This window comes from Taurulus bubalis (genome assembly GCF_910589615.1).
Source record: "Taurulus bubalis genome assembly, chromosome: 16".
NCBI lineage: Eukaryota > Metazoa > Chordata > Actinopteri > Perciformes > Cottidae > Taurulus > Taurulus bubalis.
Window position 1 is genome coordinate 13,846,774 of NC_136604.1, and position 23,462 is coordinate 13,870,235.

Below are 23,462 nucleotides of genomic sequence, written 5' to 3' on the forward strand. Positions count from 1 at the left end.
GTAATTGGCAAGAATAAAATATTAATATAAACAAAAATAAAATCCTTTAAAAACATTTAAATACTATTTTTCCAATAAAACATACATTATGTTCACAATTCCAGAGCTGAACGGAATATATGATCTTGTTTGTGAAATTAGTTTATTATGTGTGTGTCTTTAGCTTCAGGGTACCTCATATGTGCTCAGCTGGAAGGATTGTTTCTTCTACTTCCCCTTAAAAATCATCATCTTCATCATGACGCCATCAGACGCACTATTCACCTCTACCGCATGTAAATCAGAGCAACGACCCTCCTCACTGACACCTTCATCACAGTTATTTCTCTCAGCACAAGCCTCCATCACACAGTTTTAGCAGCTTTAGGTAGTGACACACGTCAGAAGCAGCACTTGTCTCATACCACAAGTTCTTGACATCAAAGTTCTCAGAAAACAGCCGCAACAGCAAAGTAAAGTAACATGAAAAGTCAGCCTTGAAGCTAATCCGTCTCCATCTCAATGAGCTCTTTCTATCAGGACCTGTGTCATCATCCTGGGGTGAGCCAACCAGCGTCAGTCTCTGAGATTGAATCACTGAGATATGGCGGGCAATCTGGATTTTCCTCTCTTAATGTACATCTCCGTTGCTCAGTCGCTCTTCGTCAGCTGTTCCCAACGCCACACTCTTTATCCTCCGTTGTGGCTCAGTGGCTCAAGCGTACGTCTCTCCTGCCTTTAGTGACTCCAGTTCAGAGTCCTCAGAGTGGCGGCCGTTCAAGTGTTCGCTGGCACAGTCAGGGTGGTACATGAAGGCGGGTACCTCAGAGATGGAGGTGGCTGTGTAGGACGTGGAGCGCATTGAGCAGTGGTCCTTTCGTCTCTGACCCCACTGGGTTTTGTACTGCATCCACTGTCTCTTTAGAACTACTTGCACCTGAGCGACACACAAACACGGGGAAAAGAGACAATGAAAATGTACTTGGTAGTTTCATAATCTCTCATATAACTGTGAAAACCTTTGTCTTTGCATAAAGATCACATCTCACTGCTGTCACATTGAGCTACGTTTCGTGTACACATCACACACATCTCTCCAAACTTCCTTTTGGTTTTGCTTCTCTGATCTACTTTGACCATCAAATGATTCTACCAGACGGATTTACAATCAAAACGCGGTTACAGTGGAATATGCGTAAGACACAGCCCATGTAAACACCATTTTATGACAATATTAATCCAACTGACGGTGATCTTAATTGATTCAAGCATAATTGCTGCAGCATATGTAGATCACTCAGCTTTCAGTCACGTTAACAGAAGCCTGTTGGAATATTCACCAAAGTCACATTTCTTGGAATGTTGTGCACATGGCGAGATCATCATGTTTTGAAAGGGAAATCAGTGCAATTTATATTCAGCTATACATTAATTATTTAATCATGTAATTACATTTAAATTCTCCCCCACAGTACATATGTAATCTACAAATGCTCATGGGGTGTTTGAGGAATATTCTCATTAGCCATTCAAAGGCATCAAGACAAATATTGACCTTTTATCTGCTGAGGTGAAATGGACCAACCAAATGTGAGATACCTGCTGATGCTTTTTTTTAAAGAAAAAAATGTCTCAACATGGAGACAACTGAGCTGGCGGCTCGCAGTTAACAGTGCTAACAGTGCAAACAATGGCGGAGCTAACAGTGTTTACCTGAGGAGAACTGGAGGGTGGGCGCTAAGCTTTCCTGATGGTGCTTTCTGTCAGGATTTCGTTGTCAGCTGTAACCGCCATATGAGAGCTGCGCATAGCGGCGGCCGTGAGCTAACCAGTCGGGCACGCTCACGTGCACTAACATGCACTAAAGGCATGTGCGGCCTGTTTGGCTATGTCAACAAAGCATGGAGAAGCTGGGATAACAACACTTACAGAGGAAGAGTGACTTCATTCTCTACTCGGGTGGACATTACTACACTATATCTGTACATAGATAATAGTTGTTTGCTGCTTTATTAATGCACTGAATGCTTAATTGAGCACCTTTATTTCCCCTGTAAAATTGTTACCCTTTCAGATGTTTAGTAAACTTCAGAATGACAAAAACAAAGTTTTCCCCCTCCAGAAGCCGAAAGGCTTGAGAGAACTGCTGAGCATTTAATAAAGAAAGAAATGGCAAAATTACAATCTTTGTATTTATTAATTATTGTCCTTCTTTTTAAAGTCAATGATACATTGACTACATTTCTGAACAGAATCAGTTTTCAGACAGAAACTAGCAATAACCAGCATCTTTTTAGTGGTGACATTTTCTTAACCTGCAGCTGTGCTGCAATTTTGGTAATATGCACACTTAAAAAATTAAATGGGGCCCTGTGTCAAATTGTTTTAAATCTTCAATATTTCAGTTACTAGTATGCGATTATATCGTTAAAATAAATTTGACAAAAAAAACAAAATAATCACTATAACATACAAAAAACCTGGGACAGGGAAGTATTGAAGTGTAGAAATACTAGTTGATTCCTGTACATTATGGGTTAGGGTAATGTGTGTGTGTGTGTGTGTGTGTGTGTGTGTGTGTGTGTGTGTGTGTGTGTGTGTGTGTGTGTGTGTGTGTGTGTTAGTGTGTGTGTGTGTGTGTGTTGGGGTGTTGCTCAGCGACCCCTACGGGTCAATCCGGCCCTGCCTAGAAGCTAGTATGGTTGTAAGATGGATGTGGGGCTTTAGGAATAATGTGTTCTTTGTTTTGTCAATGTAGTGTCATAAAATGGAAACACACAGCACATTTTCAAAGCTGCAACCAGAGAATGTTTGACTTTCTGCCTTGATCAATGATTGATTATCAAGAATGTTGTTGACTCTGTTGAACAACTAATCAATTCAACAGAATCTGCTTATTGACTGATTGATTAGAGAACTGTGTGTGAACTTGAATTCCTAAGAAGAGAAACCTCAGCTTCAATCCTCCAGCAATGCAACGTTAATCGTTATATTCTGTTTCACTCAAACACTACTGTAATTACTGCGAGTATATTAATGATCTAATGATGGGAATTATGACAGTAATTGTTCTAATGAGACAAAAGAGCAGTATGGGCTTACAGCTTGCATGTAGAACGTCTTGCTTGATGTCACAAAAACAGCATGCGAACTGTTTGTCTCACTGACCCGATATCACAATGGGTCCATTGGGGGAACAAGGCAGGTCTGTGCAGTTTGGCCTTTACATCAAAGAACAGATTTGAAACCAGCCCCAGAAACCCGTGTCCTGATTAAGGGAACTAAATTGGTCATTATGCGGGTGAAGCAAGCAAACCCTCCTATTCCCTTTGTGGTAGTTGACCCCACATCACTCTGAAAGTGGATTTGTCCTTTTAACACATGCTCTACACATTTTTTTGTACTCCATACATTGTTTGGATTGTTTACGAATAAGATGAGGCGTTCTCCTCTCATGTATGAGCTAATACTCAACCTATATTCCAGGCTGAACTCCACTGCTTGTTCCTCTGTTCCAGACGTGCCGAGTATTTAAATGTGCTGCTCTGTCAGTTTATGCATCTCTACCCTGTCTCTGCCCGTTCAAACAGCCTCATTGTCTCTTTGACTGGCGTAAAATTGAATTTGTTATTTTAATATCATATTAGTTTTGAACACAGAAAGGTTGTCTATAATTGCCTGATCTGTCTGTAGAAATTCACACCACCATGGGTACCTGCTAAAAATGTCAAATTTAACCTTACAAGCACGTATTGTTGGTGCATTATTTTGCGGAGACAGTTGGGTTTGAAAGCATCTGTCACACAATTAGTCGATGGAGCTGCAAGGCCTCCACAACATCATTAACCTTAGGTCTGAGCTTTAATGGAAATCTAGCTCATTCCTTTGTGTTTGATCCAAGTTCAGGATGCTCGCAGTCAGACAGCTGCTGACAGACTTAAAACGGCTGACAGGAGGACTTGAAAGGAGAGTCAATTTCCAGCTGGGCTTGGAAACCACACGGTCATTTATAAACTGTCTTTCTCTTCACCTGATATGACCCTTCAGCTTTTACTGCAGCAGCACTCGATCAGAAGAGACAAGCAACACAATGCTTTATAACCTGTTACAACTGGACTTATGGCAGATGTAACATCTTTGTGAAGTTACAACTGTTTTACTTGAGTACTTAATGCCAAAACCCAACTGTGAGTCAGTGTTTGGGTCACTTCTTGATATGTCATCAGGCACAGATGTAAGATGCCAGAAATCTGACCTGGAAAAAAATAATCTAAAAATGTTTTGCCTGATGGAGTCTGATATCTCAAACTTATGTCATAAGTAATGAGTAGTTGTATTGCTTCATGGCTTAACAGCTTCAAGAGTAACATGTGCAGGTTGACCTCCATAAAATGGCAATTGCTCAATCAAAGCTTCAGCGTTATTTCATCATACATGGCACCAAATATTTTACTTTTCCAGAATACAATATTCGTAAAGGAAGAGTTGAACATTTAGAGAATCATAAATGTATTCGCTTTATTGCTGAGACTTACAAGAAATGATATATACTTTATCACTCGTGTCTTTCTGCTAAATATAAAGCTGGAGCCAGGAGATGGTTAGCTTAGTTTAGCACGAAGTACCTAAATGCCGAACTCTTCCTTTGCTAAGCCAAACAGCTAATACATATAAATAAATGAGGAAGGCTTACCTCTCCGTTGAAAAAGCAGAATATTGTTGCCACCAGTAATCCCTTAGAAGCAAAGCAAATGAACATAATTTAAATTAAAAAATTTGAAAGCAATTCATTTTATTAGCAGTAAGGTAAGTCAACAACTTCACAATAGGAGCGCTTTTTGAAAGAAAAAGTAAAGTACAGAAAGTATCTGTTGGAACAATTAAATCCCTAATGTAAGTGAATGAACAGATTGCCTGCGTGGGATTTCATGGACTGCCTTCCTGTTGTTTAATTAAGTGCCTAACTGGTAGTTAAATAAAGTAAATGGAGCATCTAACTGGTTCTTTAAAATGCAATTCAGCAGTGACTTAAATCAATCAATCACAACGAGTCATAAAACAAGGCTTTTATGGGTGTCTAACATCTAAATCTCAAGCCTGACAGAACCTGTGGGCTGAGTTAAGCATCCTTCCTGCTTGCATCCTGATACTGATGTTCTTTTCCATTATTATTGATTGAGTTGTTACCAGATGTGCAAAATACCTCAACCCACAAGGGCAGTGAAGCAGCATTTTTTTCTTCTTCTTCTTCTTTTCTTTCTCGTTTAAACTCAGCTTCTACGTGGTGCTCTAACAGACATTCTGATGAATGCAGCACTTTGCTGTCGGCTGAATACCTACCTGGTAGTGCATGAGGATGTGCATGATGTACTCGTAGACCTCGCCAGCTAGACGGTTCTCTGGCCTCCAGGGACAAATGACAAACTGTATTCCCAGCAGGGGCACGAGGATCAAGGTGGCTCTCACTGCCTTCATGTACATATTGGACTCTGCCCGGTGTGTGTCTCTCAACTTGGTCACCAAAACTCTAATAATATTTAGTAAAAAGAAGAGGTTCACCTGCAAAAAGTAAAAAAAAGAAGAAATACATATGAAAAGAATAACAACAAACATATTTATTTTCAAATATTTCATGTTTTAAGAATTATAACTACTACCAGCATAATGGACCAACAATATAAATGTATTTTTCTGGAACAGTGGATAAGCCGACTTACAAGAAGCGCTGCCACTATGGGACCATGGACGGCGTAGAGCAGATGGGTTTCCACACTCATCCAACAGCTACAGAAGGAAAAACATATCAGTCAGTGATGTCTGCGGCCCAAAGTACACATGCACGCTGACATACAAAAACATGCACGTGTAGGGATCTGCACGCTCTCGCCCTCTGCCACACACAGATGAGCACGTATGTAAACATCGACTGTTTATTTGTAGAAGTTTCTGGAAAATTACTCACTTGTCATCAAAATACTTTTTCCTTGCTACGGCATGGATGGATGCAGGCACTAGAGGAAAGCCTTGGATGGGAAAAAGATGGTGGACATGTGAGGTCTTGGGTGAATTTAGGGAAATTCATTTGTCATTTATGCAACAGTAAAAATTGTGGTTCGCTTGGTCAGTTTTTTTTCCTTCACAAATACCGTATACATTCTTGGGAAGGCTGAAACACAGTGGATCGGCTTTCCTATTGTAATTGTATTGCTCCAGCCAGAAAAACAACACCACATGGTCAATTTCCTGTAACAGTCTAGTGAAATTTGAATCTGGATTTATGTCAAAATCCAGAGTTTGGGCTCGGACTAGTTTTTACTTTTCATCTGGATATAAACACATGAATCCATGTGGTCCATTTTCAGACACCATTGAGGCACTGCAGCATATCGGCCACAGATGGACCTAAGTTGCGCGCGCGCGCACACACACACACACACACACACACACACACACACACACACACACACACACACACACACTCCTCAAGATTTTCCTTACAATTTTATTGATTATGATTGATTATTCTTGCTTTGAACAAGCTGAAAAATAGGACAGCACTAAGCGACAAGATGGCCAATTCAGCTGTCAGCATGTCTGGGTTGAAAGATTGTACGAGGATTGGGTTCAAACGAATACATTCTGGCTTCTAGATTGTGTTCTGTCTTGTTGAATTGTTTTCAGTAAGTCTTATAACTGCAAATACGTTTGAATCAAATGCAGACGGACTCACCCCAGCCCAGGAGGTAGTACCAGTGCAGGTGCTGCTCCTCTGCAAACACGGCTACCACGATGAGCGTGTGCAGGTAGATGCCTTCACACAGCATCCAGAAATAATTGCAGCCCAGCATGTACATGTGGAAGAAGTGCAACACCTTACAGCCAACCTGCAGAGAGAGACAAAACAGGAAAGTTTATTTGTTTTGTCTATATAAAATGAGACCTCTGAAGTTCAATTTAAACACTCCTGACAATCATCTCAGCAGGACAAAAAGGCCCACTGTGTTCAAAATAGCATACTTTTGTTTTTACTTTTAGTACAATTTTACAATTGTAAATTACAATGTACAGTCTACTAATGTTATAATTACAAAGACGCTTGTGTTTGTGTCATAAACTGTAAATCAGCTGACGACTTCTACACACTGGCTCCAATAAACCTTTACTGATGTCCTTTCAAAAAACTTTCCTCTTAAAAATAACCTTTCTTCCACAAAAATATATTAGAGTATGGTAATTTCACATACTGTTGTATGCCTCTAGACATTTTGAGACTATTTTTTTTAAATTTGTTAAGGAGGCATGTTTTTTAACTTTTAACTTGTTGGCTTCAACTTGCTCGTCCCAACTCAGATGACCTCCCGCAAATTTGGATTATGTTGCTGAAAAAAAAAGAAAAATGCCTGAAAGTGGTAAAAAACAATTTAGGTATGTGTAAATTGTAAGTACATTGCTACACCTCTTGAGACTATGGTAATTATTCAAAAAGCACATTATCAAACTGTCAAGCACAAAACCATACTGTACTTTTTTTATATTCCCTTTTGATACCATGGAGCACAACATTTTGTTAAATAAGCTTCTTTTCATGTTTTGCTGATTCTGCTTACATCTGATGGTTTCAAATCAGCTGGCAAAGTTGTCCCATAATGATCAATATTAGCACCTTTGATATTCATCTATTGTCAAATAATTGTAAATTTCCAACTGAATGTTGTAGTGCCCTTATGCTTCCTTACTTCGAGAACGATCACAACATTGGATAGTCATCATTGACATTAGAAATGCAGCAGCATACGTGTTTTTAATTACAAGGCTTTGCTGTCTAAATGGCTGAGATTACCATCCTTCCCAGAATAGATTTAAATATCAATGCTCCTAATGGCAACTCAACTGGGGAAGACTGGTTTCATGTATTATGCTGCTCACATATACTATACTCAAATATACTACAAAACTAATTAAAGTTGGAGACACAAAGTTATGCATGTTGATATTTTTAAAGATTGTTTTAATTTATATCTCTGTATGTAGTAATGTTTTCATGTGACTAAATTATCTTGAATATTTGTTGTCAGGTCTCTCTTGCAAAAAAGATCTTGATATATATATATATATAATATATATATAATATATATATATATATATATATATATATATATATATATATATATATATATATATATATATATATATATATATATATCAGGATTTATGGTTTATAGTCCTGTGTAAAAAGAGCATGCGTGCGGCCACAATAGTATCATTCAAAGATGCTGGCATTACTATTAACAGCTACCCTCAGGGGTCTTCTTAGCTCAAAACACACAACAATTTTTCACTTCTAAACCTTTAGCCATATGTTTCTCCCTCAGTTCCCTACATCCCCTTTCCACTTGAGGAATCTACACTGTAACAGACATGGACTCGTATCAGCGTGCAGAGTTAGGTCAATCACTTTTTACTAATAATCTCCGCCAGACGTAGCCTGAGGAGATTTATGTGTTTGGATGTGTGCATGTGTGTGCTTCTGAATTGCACACAAGGGTAAGGAGCTTGTAGATGTATATATATGTATGTATGTACAGTATGTATTCATGTATATATATATATATATATATATATATATATATATATATATATATATATATATATATATATATATGTAGTATGTGTATGTGTAACTATTGATTAGCAAAGGCAAAAATAACAAAGCGCTGATTACAACAGAGCACGTCTTCTCATGCCAGTAGGCAACAAGCTAGTTAGGTATTGGCAGTCCTGCCATATGTTTAGCCAACAGAGCTAACAGGGCTAATACAGCTAACACAGCTAATACAGCTAACATAGCAAATACAGCTAACACAGCAAATAGCTAGGGAAATTAACACAGCTGCCGAACTAAACGTTTCTCTACAGAGGAAATGCTGAACAGTCAGCATGTGCGCTACGCAGTGACCTGCAGTTTAGTTGTACAGAGCCCATGCAGAGGCTGCACAGATGTAAATGAGGATTCATGTGTTGTGAGTCTAATATGGTTGTTGTCCAGACAGGGGGCAGTTGTGGTTTGTATTAATTTAATCACACATTACAGCGGTGGTCGTTGCAGACAGACAGTCTACCAAATGCACTTTTCTACTTCACAAAGGTTTTTCATTGCAGCTAACGGAGGTTTGTCTAAAGTTACCGACATTATTCTGGCCGGTTCTGGACAGCTCGGGTTTACAAATCAAGCTGCTATACATCATGTAGATGTTTCTCATGCTTTCTGCCTCCTCCCTAGTTTGACATACGCTTTGGAGCTTCACTCCCCCAACATTGCTGGCAGGCTAAACCAGACTTTGTATCACCACACCACCACAATTAAAAGATCCATCTTTTCTAAATCACCAACGTAGAAAAAAGGCGCACAAGGCACACTTTGGCAGCTTTACATTTCAACAGATATCCCAACCAATGGTGCTTTTGATTTCTTTCTCTGCATCCTCTTGAAAATTGGGCCCACGGTAACCAATTGTGTTTTGACATGCTGCAGCAAGTTGGCACAAGTTGACAGTTCTACATCGGAAAGTAATAGATTCGACACAAACCTTTTCGACAAAAGGCGAGGAGGAAAGGTTTGAAAGCGAGCCATTTGCACACAACATATCTTGACACCGATAGTGATGGCTGTCATGCCTGGCTGCTTCTTGGATACGCTCAGATATGGGATGTGAGTGAAGACGGCAGTCAAGATGACCCAGACAGATTTGGTGAATGCATGAAAAAGAAGCAGCAGCAGGAAACAGCATAAAACCCCAAAACAGCTGAAGCCTCCACTGTCTCCTGTAGGTTTCTATACTTTGTCACGCCAGAGATAGTCCAGCTAAAAGCTGTCTGGGGTCTCATGGATTGTATTGACTGCAAGCCAACCTCTAAAATCCTATATGTTGTTTCTGTAGGGCACTTTGATCATTGGATGTTCTCTTATTTTATGATAGGATCCCTACACGTGCATGTTTTTAGAATTTGCACATTAACATTTTCGAAGGATGACGGTATTTGTATGCAATATTCTGACACACTTTCAACTTGGACTTCTGTAACCTGTTTCATTTGATTGAGTTCACCATAAAAAGGAAAGACGTGATACTTTTTTGGAAACACTCTCCAATAACAACTTTTAAGAAGCAGAGTCAACAGATTTTATTTATTTTCAGTTCCAAAAAGGAGTGGTTCTTGAAAAGTAACACGTGAATTTATGTTCAGGTCCGATACTAAGGCATTCCTACGAGACAGATTTATCATCTCTACAAAAGCAGATCTCGGGGTTTCAAAGAATTCACATAATGGATTCAGTGTGGCTCCAAAAGTCTTGAAAGGAGAATGTGGAAGAGCAAAAACTGTCTGTTAACTGAATAACACTGTGAAGATATATGCCATAGTGAGATTAAATCGTAATTAGGATACTTAAAAGCCTTTTGTACAAACTTTTAAATATTTAAACTGTAGAGCAACTCCATTTTAAATGAGCTTACTTACATTGGCTTGCCAATTTTTAAAAGTTCAGCGAAATTCTTCCTTGTATTTTTTAACATTACATTTTTTACAGTTGAGTATACATTGTGAATGCATTTGTATCTCATTTCAAGATAGTGGAACTAATCCTCCACCTCACACTGTATTCATGCTAAAAAAGCTTGTTTTGGGGAGCGTTTCTATGTTTGCAGGGTCCAGTGTTCCCCAGCTCAATATCCTCTTAATATGACACATTAAACGGGACATGTGTTTTTTTACTAGAACACTTTTCCATGCTTTAATGTTAAAACAAACTAATTATCTCTCAAACTGTCCGTCTGAATATACCTGATTTAATCTCTGTCTGAAACATAACATTTTAACGCCTGTCTCTTTGACCCCTCTCGAAAAAGCTCAGTCTGTTCTGATTGGCATGCGAGTAAAATATGGTACACCTTTCAATTCTCAAGTGTAGGGTAGAGATACTCAGATGGGTGGCGGTGTTTGTGGTTTTGAGATCTAGGCATAACAAACTGATCTAGATACCCAAATGTATGTGTGAACACAGGCCCCTGGGAACATAGGGATGAACTGTTTTAGCAATGCTAGCATCTGACTCTAGAGGTGGTCCACCACTTTGGTCCAGACTGAAGTATCTCTACAAATATTGCATTATAAAATGTTATTAAGACAGTAATATATGATTTGTAATACTGTTACAATGCCTTCTCCTCTTGTGCCATTATCAGGTACAATACTTGGGTTTATGAGCAAATACCTGCAAAACTAAATATATTCTAGTCAGCCTCCACTGTACTAGGTTTTGTGCTAATTAGCAAATATCAGCATGCTAATAGGCTAACATGCAGGTAAACATACCCGCTGAACACAAGCAGGTTAGCATTGATGTTGTGCGCATGTTAGCTTTTAGATAGTCGAACAGACTAGGATTATTGGTTGTGTTTCTCCTAAATAAATGGATGTATGGCAGTGCTAAAAGTAGCATTTTGGTAGATATTCAACAGAGGCTGTACTCACCGGGTTTCTGCCAACCACTTCAGGATTATTGCCCACTGCTGCGAGGTAGATGATGGTGAGGGCTGAATTGAGCACATAAGAGCAGAACAGGTTCTTGTGCAGGGTGATCCGTTGGCAGCTCAGACTCCTGTGTGAAGAGCGAAGTCATGTTTGACTTTGCGACATGAGGTGATTATCACAAAAAGACCATCTACAAATTAGGAATAAATTATCTTCTGACACACAACATTTAAATTGGACAAAAACGTGCTACAGCTGATGACATAAACAGGACAAAAAGTTACTGGCCGGCTAATATCTTAATTCTGTTGTTAAATGTTGCTCCAGTCTGTAAAATATGAAATGATTGATGATCATTAGAGAATTATTCAAGTCAAGATGCCTCTAACTGCTCTATACCGAACATGCCAGAAAATGCTAGTAAATAATGCATTATGGATCCCAAGGGAGCTTCTCATTACCTAGCACAATGACATGCTTTACATTCAAAGTGAAAATATTTATTAGAATCAAAATTGTCAAGTAATTCATATTCAGAAATTCTAATTTCAGCAATCAAATGCACTGTAGCTCAGAACATCTTCTACAGTTTCAGAAGCTATATCCTTGTATTGCTCATGGATAATTGTATCTTTGTTGAGCCATAAAAAATCCAGAGACTCACAATTGTTACATTTCCTCAAGCCAGGAGAAAACGGCTTATACAACTTCACATTTTCACTGACTTATTCAGAGGCCGACAGAGAGAGAGAGTTTGGTTTGAGCTCCAGACATAAAAGGAACTGCTGAATGTTTATATACACAGGGTTTATCTAAAATGTTCTGTCAAAACAGGCTGAATCCTTATAGCAGCGTTTTTCTGACGATCACAGGTCCTAATATCTTCAGCGCCGCTCAACCAAGTCTGTTTTTCCACGGCAAGCTGGAGTATTTTTATCTGGGAATCCTGACAGTGTTGATGTGGAGTTGTAAATAACAGAGTTGTGCAGCTGTACAGAATCACATACCACTGTAAGCTTCACATCTGGATCTTGTAATACATCCTAAGCCTCCAATATTTCAAGCGTTTTAGCTATAAATAGGTCATGGTTCAAAAGAAAAAAAATATTAAATATTTTATAAGCCAATAACTTTGTTACTTTATTGAGATCTTAATTGTCGGGACTTTGAACTTGATGAATTGAGAATGTTCCGCTGAGTTTCTGTAAAGCCGATTTAGGAGTTTGACTCCCAGCGGGTCATGGGGTTTTGCAGTAATACACCTGCCCTAAACACGGCCGTCAGATTTACGAGTGTGTATAAAACTGTGCAGCAAACTCAAGTTCTCGAACAAGATCGGTTTGGGATAGCAGCTGGGCTGGAGGTCAACACCCTTCACCATGTCACATTTTACAACTGCAGCGTTCATGAACAACCGTGCCAACAAATACACTTTTCCAAATATTGTTACAGAACATAAAACACATTTTTACCCATCGCTCCATATTCAGCTTTCTTTATCTGTAGAACTATAAACCTTACTGCATCATTAAAAACAATGCTGAGTGAGTTCCTTCCTTCCTTACTAAAGTATATACAGTACATTGTTCAGTCGGCTAACTTTTTTCTCAGGTTTCTCACAAATTTCACAAACATTAAGTGAATATTATACCATTCTTCCCTTTATCCGCTTGTTAAAACTATTTTCTAGTTTAATTTCACCAGAAGTATCTCCTTTAATTGTGCACTTTTTTCCTTTGGGATTAAGCAGTTCGTCGGATTTAAACAGCCTTAATGAGCAATGCGCTCAGGTGCAGGTTTTTAACAAAAGCAAAGCACCAAACGATTCAATGGACGTCACAGCTCTTTTGAATCCTAAATATCCATGAAATAAATGTGCAGCACAAGGAAACCAAGTTGGCATGAAATTAGCGACAGTTAAGTTGTGTATAAATTACAGTCAGTGAAGCAGTATAACTATTTTCAAGTTGATAGTTTGCACTCATTTGTGACAGTAGTTGAGATGTTAATAATTGTCTTATTACTGTTTTGAGTTGTAATGTAACACTGAGTATTAATTGCATTAATTGAGAAGACTTTTAGATCATGTTACTTGAATAAGTATCCTATATATGTATTACATTCATTGCAATGTGCATCATCAAACCAGTCCCTTCATTTGCAGCTGAATTACCAATGAATCCATTACCTGAAGTAGAAGAAAATGGCCAGAGAGATGAGCAAGGAGGCTATGGATAAAGCGTGACCCACAATTGCCATGTAAAACAGGATGTACGCTGACTGTAAAAACAAACAAGAGAGAGACAACATGTCGCTTTACTAATTGGAAAAACAGCATTTTAGGTCGATATGAACTCCCCAAATGCACAAACGATAAATAAACGATAATCTGCTGTTGGTGACAATAAATTGAGATCACAAAGACTCAGTTTTGATAAACCCAGAGAAATTAGGCAGAAAACTACACCAATGGTTTTACATCTCAGTTGAAAACAAAAGTCGTGGACAGTTTGGCTTATTTCTCTTTGGGATCCTCCTGCTGGGGCTGTTTATTCGAGACATTTCCTGAAGCTGGGAGGCTGAGCAAAGATCAAGTTTCTGTGGTGACAGATGGAGCGGCTGACCATCTATTCATGACCTCTTGCATTACAGCTGAAAGGTGCAACGTTGTTTGTTAAAATACTGTAAAGTACTCAAGGCACTGTACATGGTAGAAACAAACAATAGAAGCAACAACAATATAAACTAGAGAGATGACATAACAGTAAGAAAGTAAGTGCATATCAGTGGGTCTCTGATGTCCCTTCTAGCAAAACAATGGAATGAGCTCCGTGGTTTCCTGTTCTGGTTTCCATGTAGGAAACATTGTTAATGGCTTGTTAGAGCAGCCTGGTGCTGTTGGTGATAAGAAGGCTGTTAATATGTGATGGTGTCAACACAAGGCTATTTGTAGGGAGACCCCGATGCCAGACCTGTGTTTTATGATAACTATATAGCCGGAGGAACAGAGGGCTTACGAGTTTCTTTCCAGCTCTAATCTGTGGAGAATGTGTTTTTGGGAGAAAAAAAGGCCTCTTAATGTTGGTGTGTCGTAGAGTATTTATGGGCGACTTCGTCAGACTACATACAGTATTTCCAGTTTCCACATTTTCTCCCATCGGCCTAATGCTCCAAATATGAGAACAAAGATAATGCTGAGTCGTCACACTGTAACCACCATGCAGTAGATCTATGAGAGCAGGCTACTTTTTCTGAAATAAATTACCTTCAACTTTGCCTTAGTGTTTTCGTTGCAGAGTGTGTAGTTGGACCAAGTCCTGTTGGTATCCGGGTGACGAAACCACTGCCCGTCCTCCCCACAGTACTTAGCAGCTTTTTCTGAAAGTAACAATTAAGTAATAAATGCATTTTCTCCAAATGTTTTCACATTCATACAGTTGTGTCCATGCATTTAGGTTCTGTTGGCCATGGTGAATAATTCATTCTCAAAGCAATTCATATTTTATAGTTCTTGTCAACAAAGATGGATTCATCATGCATCAGCAGACCTTTAAAAAAGGTGACAGTCTTGAGTCTTGCTGCTAACCTGTGGGGTCAAAGTCACCAAAATAATTGGGGCAGTTTTGAGAGGTGTAAATTCCCGCTGGAGTGTCGTCCCAGCACAGCCAGCCATCCCAGTTGCGGTTGCAGTGCAGCCCTGCATCACCAACATAGCAACAGAGAGTTAAACATTGTGTGAGGAGAAGAGCCATGAGTCTCTCTGAAAATATCTTTACCTGATTTGTTATACGGTACGTCCCGATTCATTTTCTCGAAGCATTTGTACTGGCTGTCAAGGATTTTCTTTCTCGCAATTTCCTGTTCTTCTGGGTTAACGATGGGGCTGACTGTGGCCTCATCCGCGGACTCAACATCAGTGTCTTCTGAGAGCTGCGTGGCTGCCTTCATTTTAGTGACACACACACACACACACACACACACACACACACACACACACACACACACACACACACACACACACACACACACACACACACAATCATGATCAGTCAGGGTTGAGCAATGAGCAGTGGGGGTATGGGCAAAAAATCATGACAGACAATTGGATAAATTTTACTTTTAGGAGAATATGCTTGTCCTGTATCTCTCTGGTTGACAGTGAAAGAAAGAACCAAATAAACTATGTGAGTGCTACTTTCTGCATATTATATTTATATATTAGCCTAGCAAATCACAACTGATATTGCTCATTTTGCTTGTCAATCAGTAACACCCTGTTAATTGTGTATGTGTGTCTCCTGGTTGTTTTCATTCCCTTTACCTGCCCCCAGCCACTCCCATGTGTGTCCCTTGATTGTTAATGCCCTACACCTGTGTTTCCCCTCTCATCTATATACTCCCCCGCTTTCCCCTGCCAGATTCAGAGGTGTCAAGTAACGAAGTACAAATACTTCGTTACCTTACTTAAGTAGAAATTTTGGGTATCTATACTTTACTGGAGTATTTATTTTTCAGACGACTTTTTACTTCTACTCTTTACATTTTCACGCAAATATCTGTACTTTCTACTCCCTACATTTAAAAAATAGCCTCGTTACTATTTCATTTTGGTTTGTTTTCACTCGTTCAAAAACACACATACAAAAAGGTGAACGCTGAGCACACACACCAGCGGACAGAGAGCGTCGAAAAATATGTCGCGTGAAAAGTAGACCGCTATATCTGCGTTTTAAACGCTCCAGGGTGAAGATGCAACAGCAGCTCTCATGCGAGGAGCAACCGGAGTTCTCCTCGCACCGGAACAGCTCTCTGAACCCGGAGCAGCTCTTCTGCTTCGGGTGAAACGAGCCACGGTGCTCGTGTCTTCTTCCAACAATGAGCCGCTGGCTTCACATATTACAAAAGTACAAAGTTCACGGATATAAAACTAAGTCATTAATAAATACATGGACAAATGCCTGTACTTTCGGGTAAATGGTCACGGTACGCCGTTAACAGGTTACGCATGCGCGATTTGACGCGACGCCGTGAGCTCCGTGAGCTCGTCTTTTCTTGCTGTTGCGTTTCTCAAAATAAAAAAAACAAATCTAAGCTCAATATTGAGCATGAATTGAGAGAGGCCGTATCAAATCTACAACCTCGTTTATAACATATGTGTGGAGGAAAGCTGTTCACTGCAGCCACTAATACTGACACAACGTGAGGGATCACATATCTGCACTCATTCTGTTTTGTTTGGCAAATTTTTTTTAAAGCTTATTGTTTTCCACAATGAGCTATTTAGTAGTAACTAAATATGAGTTATTTTTTGCACAGATAGAACTTACACAAAACATTGTCTGATGGGGCAATCTGATTTACTTGAAAGTGATTGCAATTTTCTTTATTCTGTTATTTATAAAAGCACAGATGAGTCACACAATTATGTTATTTACAGAAAAAGTTTGAGAACCACAGCTTTAAGTGTTTGTGTCGGAGTCGCCGCCGCCGCCGCCTATTTTGCACTATTACAATACTTATAGGCAATTAGTTATCATGTCTTCCGCTCCATGAAACGCATGTTAATGCTCAGTAGTACACATATGGTACTTTAATGTATTTGCATTGTAATAAAATGTGATCATTTTAAATGGGCATATATGCAGCTGAAACGGGTAGCCTAGTGCATCCCACATTTTTCAACATAACATTTTAAAACATTGTAGTCATTATGGCCTTTATAAAAATGATTGTTTTGGGGGGGGGGAGGTGGAGTAGTGCACTATAGGCCCCTGAGAGGCTTAAGAGTTTGTCCTTAATGGAAAAAAAACATTCCCCTTACATTACTTTTACTTTTATACTTAAGTAGTTTTTAAACCAGTACTTTTCCACTTTTACTTAAGTAAAAAGCTTGAGTGGATACTTCAATTTTTACAGAAATATTTTTAAACCCTAGTATCTATACTTCTACTTGAGTAATGAATGTGAATACCTTTGACACCTCTGGCCAGATTGTCTTTGTATCCTCGTATGTGTGCATCGCTGTCAAGCCTGTGGAGTATCTGTTTCCTGACTACATTTTGTTTCCCTCGTGTATTTACTTTGACAAGTAAAGGACCTTTTTGATTTTTCCCTTAAAACGTGCCTCCTGTTGCGTTTCCTCTGCACCTGAGTCTCTGTCCCACCACACCCGGTCGTGACACAATCACTGTTTTATTAATCAATCATCCAAGTTCAAATAACTTTAGGTTTCAATGACAGACACTATAAATACAATTTTTTTTTTTCACTAAAAAAAATGCAGTATGTTTCCAGCCTCAGCCTTTTTCCCTCCTTAGTAGTATTTGCACATATTCCTTTCAGGAATGGAAATTGCATCTTTAATTATGTACGGCTGACCCTGTGAAATAACTAGGACGATATATGTTTATACTACATTTGTATGATTTTGTAATCAATTTGCAGAAAACCACAGAGGTATTGGCAAGCTTAATGACCAAGAATCCTAATCTGTACAATAAATCCTAGATGCATTAGGACAGTATATGAGGATACATTACCTTCAACTTTGCCTTAGTGTTTTCGTTGCAGAGTGTGTAGTTGGACCAAGTCCTGTTGGTATCCGGGTGTCGAAACCACTGCCCGTCCTCCCCACAGTACTTAGCAGCTTTTTCTGAAAGTAACAATTAAGTAATACATGCATATTCTCCAAATGTTTTCACATTCATACAATGGTGTCCATTCATTTAGGTTATGTTGGCCATGGTGAATAATTAATTCTCAAAGCAATTCATATTTTATAGTTCTTGAAAAACGGTCAACAAAGATGGATTCATCATGCATCAGCAGACCTTTAAAACAGGCGACAGTCTGGAGTTTTGCTGCTCACCTGTGGGGTCAAAGTCACCAAAATAATTGGGGCAGTTTTGAGAGGTGTAAATTCCCGCTGGAGTGTCGTCCCAGCACAGCCAGCCATCCCAGTTGCGATTGCAGTGCAGCCCTGCATCACCAACACAGCAACAGAGAGTTAAACATTGTGTGAGGAGAAGAGCCATGAGTCTCTCTGAAAATATCTTTACCTGATTTGTTATACGGTACGTCCCGATTCATTTTCTCGAAGCATTTGTACTGGCTGTCAAGGATTTTCTTTCTCGCAATTTCCTGTTCTTCTGGGTTAACGATGGGGCTGACTGTGGCCTCATCCGCAGACTCAACATCAGTGTCTTCTGAGAGCTGCGTGGCTGCCTTCATTTTAGTGACACACACACACACACACACACACACACACACACACACACACACACACACACACAAAATCATGATCAGTCAGGATTGAGCAATGAGCAGTGGGGCTATGGGCAAAAAATCATGACAGACAATTGGATATGTTTTACTTTTAGGAGAATATGCTTGTCCTGTATCTCTCTGGTTGACAGTGAAAGAAAGAACCAAATAAACTATGTGAGTGCTACTTTCTGCATATTATATTTATATATTAGCCTAGCAAATCACAACTGATATTGCTCATTTTGCTTGTCAATCAGTAACACCCTGTTAATTGTGTATGTGTGTCTCCTGGTTGTTTTCATTCCCTTCACCTGCCCCCAGCCACTCCCATGTGTGTCCCTTGATTGTTAATGCCCTACACCTGTGTTTCCCCTCTCATATATATACTCCCCCGCTTTCCCCTGTCCCCTGCCAGATTGTCTTTGTATCCTCGCATGTGTGCATCGCTGTCAAGCCTGTGGAGTATCTGTTTCCTGACTACATTTTGTTTCCCTCGTGTATTTACTTTGACAAGTAAAGGACCTTTTTGATTTTTCCCTTAAAACGTGCCTCCTGTTGCATTTCCTCTGCACCTGAGTCTCTGTCCCACCACACCCGGTCGTGACACAATCACTGTTTTATTAATCAATCATCCAAGTTCAAATAACTTTAGGTTTCAATGACAGACACTATAAATACATTTTTTCGAATTATTTTTTGGAGGCACGTGTATTCATTCTCAAGCATTTTCAGTTTCTGCACACAAAAAAAGAATAAAAAAAGGAGAATTAACCAAAAGTGTGACTCAATTCCTGTTCAACAATAGTCTCTGGTGGCCAGAGCTGCGGGTCAAACTGTTTGGGCAAATTAAACTACAATAATTGTTTCGATGACATAACATCTCAATAGGGAGGAGTGATGTCAGACGATGGTATAATTATTTGGCAATATCTAAAGAGAAAGTAGTAGTAGTAGTAGTAATAATAATTATCCTGTATATGGCCTGAGCATTGAAACATGTATCTATTAATCTACTACTGCTGAGAGTGCCACATGTCTTGAATTTGCAGCAGTGAACAAATGTGCATGTCTGTATAATAAATACACAATGGAAAGTTTATTTCGTCAACAATACTTTACCCTCAGTCTCTTCTCATGGGTGGTTGCGCAGAGTGTATAGTTGGTCCAAATCCTTTTGGACTCTGGGTGGTAAAACCACTCGCCGTCTTCTTCACAGTACTTGGTCGCCTTTTCTGTAAAGGACAATTATGTGATTAAGTCCAGTTTCTTTAAATACAGTCAACAGAGGATTAAAGGTGAATCAGAAATGTGAGGGTTAACGAGATATCAGCAGAGCAACAGCGCCGTTGTCTCTCTGCTCACCTCTGGGGTCAAAGTCACCAAAATAATTGGGGCAGTTTTGGGAGGCGTTGGTTCCCGCTGGAGTGTCGTCCCAGCACAGCCAGCCATCCCAGTTACGACTGCAGAACAGCCCTGTAACACCAACAAAGACATATTTACAGGCATCTTATGTGTACTGTTTTTACTCATCATGTACAAATCATGTTGATAGATAATAAAATGATTTGGCGGTAAATCAAAGTTAGGCATGAGTGTTACCTGATTTGTCATAAGATGGGTCTTGCTTCATTTTTTCGGAGCATTTCTTTTCGTTCTCAAGGATAATTTTATTCACAACACCACTTGTTTCTGTGGCCTTTGTGGTCGGCTCTCCAGCAGCATCCCTTAAAAAATGGGGGACTTCCTTCAAAGAATAAAAAAAAAAGGAAGTTCAGCATGAAAATGAGTGTACAGGGACGCTGAGTAGCTTCATCTTGTTCTTCCATTACTTTAAGGGAAAAAGCCAATAACCAAATACCTTTAGTTTGTTCTTTGAAGCTGGTTTACAAGTGGACCCAGTCTGGACCCAGTTTCCCAATTCGGCACAATACTTGGTTGCTTTTTCTGTAAAGAATAACAAAACATGTGATTATTTCGCAGCAGCTTGACAACAGAATAATTCATCATTCATGGTTATCCTGAAAGCTCCATATATCAAATTACTTATTGGCACATTATTGCTTCTGTTTTAGTTGTGTCTATGTTCTTTACTCCGTCACAACTGTGATTAATTTAACTTGGCACACATCATCAAACATGATGTCAAACAGAAAATACCCTCTTTGGAAAAATCTTCTGGCAAATTCTCAGATGTTGGGCTTAAACCACATGTACTGTAGACACATGACTGGGATAAGAATGCGATCATATTCGTCCTGACAACAGCATCCGTAGCCTGACTGCTTAGTCTTCTCCGACAGATCATCAACTGTTCGGCATCCACTTCCAACTGTACGTCTCCCCCTGAAGCCTCATATCAGCAGCATCAGCTTTCAAATAAGGAGCCATGAGGGGACTCTCAACATCACAGGCAGTTTGGGAATATCCTTTATGAGCCCTGTCTTACAAAAACACCTTCTCTCTCTTCAATGCATATTCTCTCTCCCCATTCATCTCTCTGACTCCTGTCTTTTTTTGTAAGCCCTCTTTTCTTTGCTTCTTATTTTCTCTCTATACCCTTCAGACCCCCACCCCATCTTATTGCATCTCCTAAATCAGACATGACTCGACTCTGGATTACTTCAACTAGTCATTATTGAGCCATGCATTCCTCACAATGTAAAAAAAAGACTCATAATGTAGTATACCGCAGACTGAAATTGAATAATCGAGTCCATTTCAATATAAATAAATATTTTTTTATTCAGACGGTTTGATTAAACACATTGATTTAACTTGTATCTTGTTTATACATATTTTGTTCTAGCTGTCCTTTGCACTCATTATTGTGTAAGTCTTCCTCCGTTTGTTAAGAAGACGAAGAGTCAGCCATGCCAGCAACAGTGTTTTGAGCTAAATGCTAAGCATTGCTAACATGCTGACACAATGCTAACAGGCTGAGGTTGCAGGTGAAATGTTTACCATGTTCAGAATCTTAATGTAGCATTATACACACTTAGTACAGCTGAGGCTGATGGGAATGTCAGTAGTTCTGCAGGTATTTGGTCATTCACCAAAATAATAAACAAAATCAAATCTCAACTTAATTACCTCAAACCCCAAAATGCACAGCTGGTGGCACTAAAGAAAAAGCCAAGGTCATTGAATTCATTACATCATCTGGAACCACGATTGCCTGTAATCCATCCAGTAGGTATTGAGATATGTCACTGCATAAGATAAAATGTTGACCTGCTGATGGGGCTCGATGACTTTATTATGATTCATCCTCTGGGCACAATGGATATCTGTACCACATTTGACAGTCACCAAATAGTTAAAGAGATATTTGAGTCAGGACCAAAGTGATTATTTTAATGTCGGAGAAATTGGCAGGTTGCCGTTTTTTTGTAATGATTGATCCCAAAATCGTCCATTAAATGAGGAAATAGTCACTTACAGCTCAACATAAATAATGATCTGCTTTGGACATGATGCATACAATGCAATTACATTATGCACTTTAGTTGGAGACACTTGCAATAAGGAATTGACCATGTATAGTAAATGGTTATATACTGTGGTTAGATGTAGTGCTGTTTGAGGGGGCAGAACAAATCTAAAGAATCTGAGCAGCATCACAATTTCTACTTGAAGAACTCAACCCTCCTTAATACAGATGTGGACATTACACATAAGGAGGAGGTTGGAGTGGTGGATCAGCAGAGTAATAAATAATATATTTTATTGGGAGTTACTAGTAAGCTGGTAGCCACAAAGCTGACGGATGAGCCAGTGATCATGACGCATGTATATAACAGCTCATGCCAATCATGAGTTTAATATTATTCATATTATTATATTATATATTATTAAAACATTATGTTACTGTAACCATGATCTGTAGTTCTTGAATTATGATTTGCTACAATCTCAAAATCATCTCTCACCCTGACTGTTATACATCAAATACAAAATAAAATCCTCCTAGGTTCCTAAAGCCCTATGCTGGCCATGTTGGCCTTTTTTTCTTCATGCAATCAGCCCCAAGACCTTTGACCTCCATCACAAACAGAAGATTGGATCGCTTTCTGTGTTGCCTGCTGAACTGGAATTAAAAACGTCAGGGAGCTTGTCATTGTGTATATGTGTGAGGAGGGCTCATCTTTCTTACCAGTTGGCTCCAGGTCAGGGTGATCTGGACAGTTTTGTGTTACAGACGTCCCAGCTGGTGTCTCATCCCAGCACAATAAGCCGTCCCACATGCGTCCACAGAAGGTACCTTGGAAAGAAAAAGGCGAAAAAAATTGTGATGCCTATTCTACGTTATTACAAACACACATTTTTCTGTGTCTTCAGTTTCTTATGTTGTGTAAGTGTACGTCAGAGGAACATACGCTCCCTACAGCTACAGCTTCCACTACAACAGCTCAGTTGAACCCTTGCTGGCAACATTATCATTACCTTGAACAACACATTACACCTGTGATGCTCTGGCAAAGGTAATCCATTTGGCCATACGAAGCCTTGACATGAGTCTCACCGGTTCTGTTATCTGGGTGGTCTTCGTGGGACAGCTCAAGACATTTATATTGACCCATGCTCAGCATCTGACCATGTCCATCTGTCATGCTATGTCCAGGCCTGAGTGATGGATCTGAGATTGACTCTGTGCCTCCTACCACCCTGCGCTGTGGAGACAACAG

At 39.4% G+C, this 23,462-nt stretch overlaps 1 protein-coding gene across 1 annotated transcript; it reads right to left on the reverse strand.

Moving 5' to 3' along the window:
* Positions 1-694: 694 nt before the first annotated feature.
* On the reverse strand, positions 695-23,387 carry calcr (calcitonin receptor; the record flags this gene model as incomplete). Its single annotated transcript, XM_079231658.1, has 16 exons — positions 695-916; positions 4,673-4,714; positions 5,320-5,538; positions 5,697-5,763; positions 5,942-6,002; positions 6,710-6,863; positions 11,512-11,638; positions 13,700-13,791; positions 14,777-14,889; positions 15,098-15,208; positions 15,288-15,453; positions 18,051-18,163; positions 18,380-18,490; positions 20,140-20,250; positions 22,931-23,038; positions 23,300-23,387. 16 exons carry the CDS (start codon positions 23,385-23,387, stop codon positions 695-697), a joined length of 1,905 nt encoding a protein of 634 aa, XP_079087784.1.
* Positions 23,388-23,462: the final 75 nt, after the last annotated feature.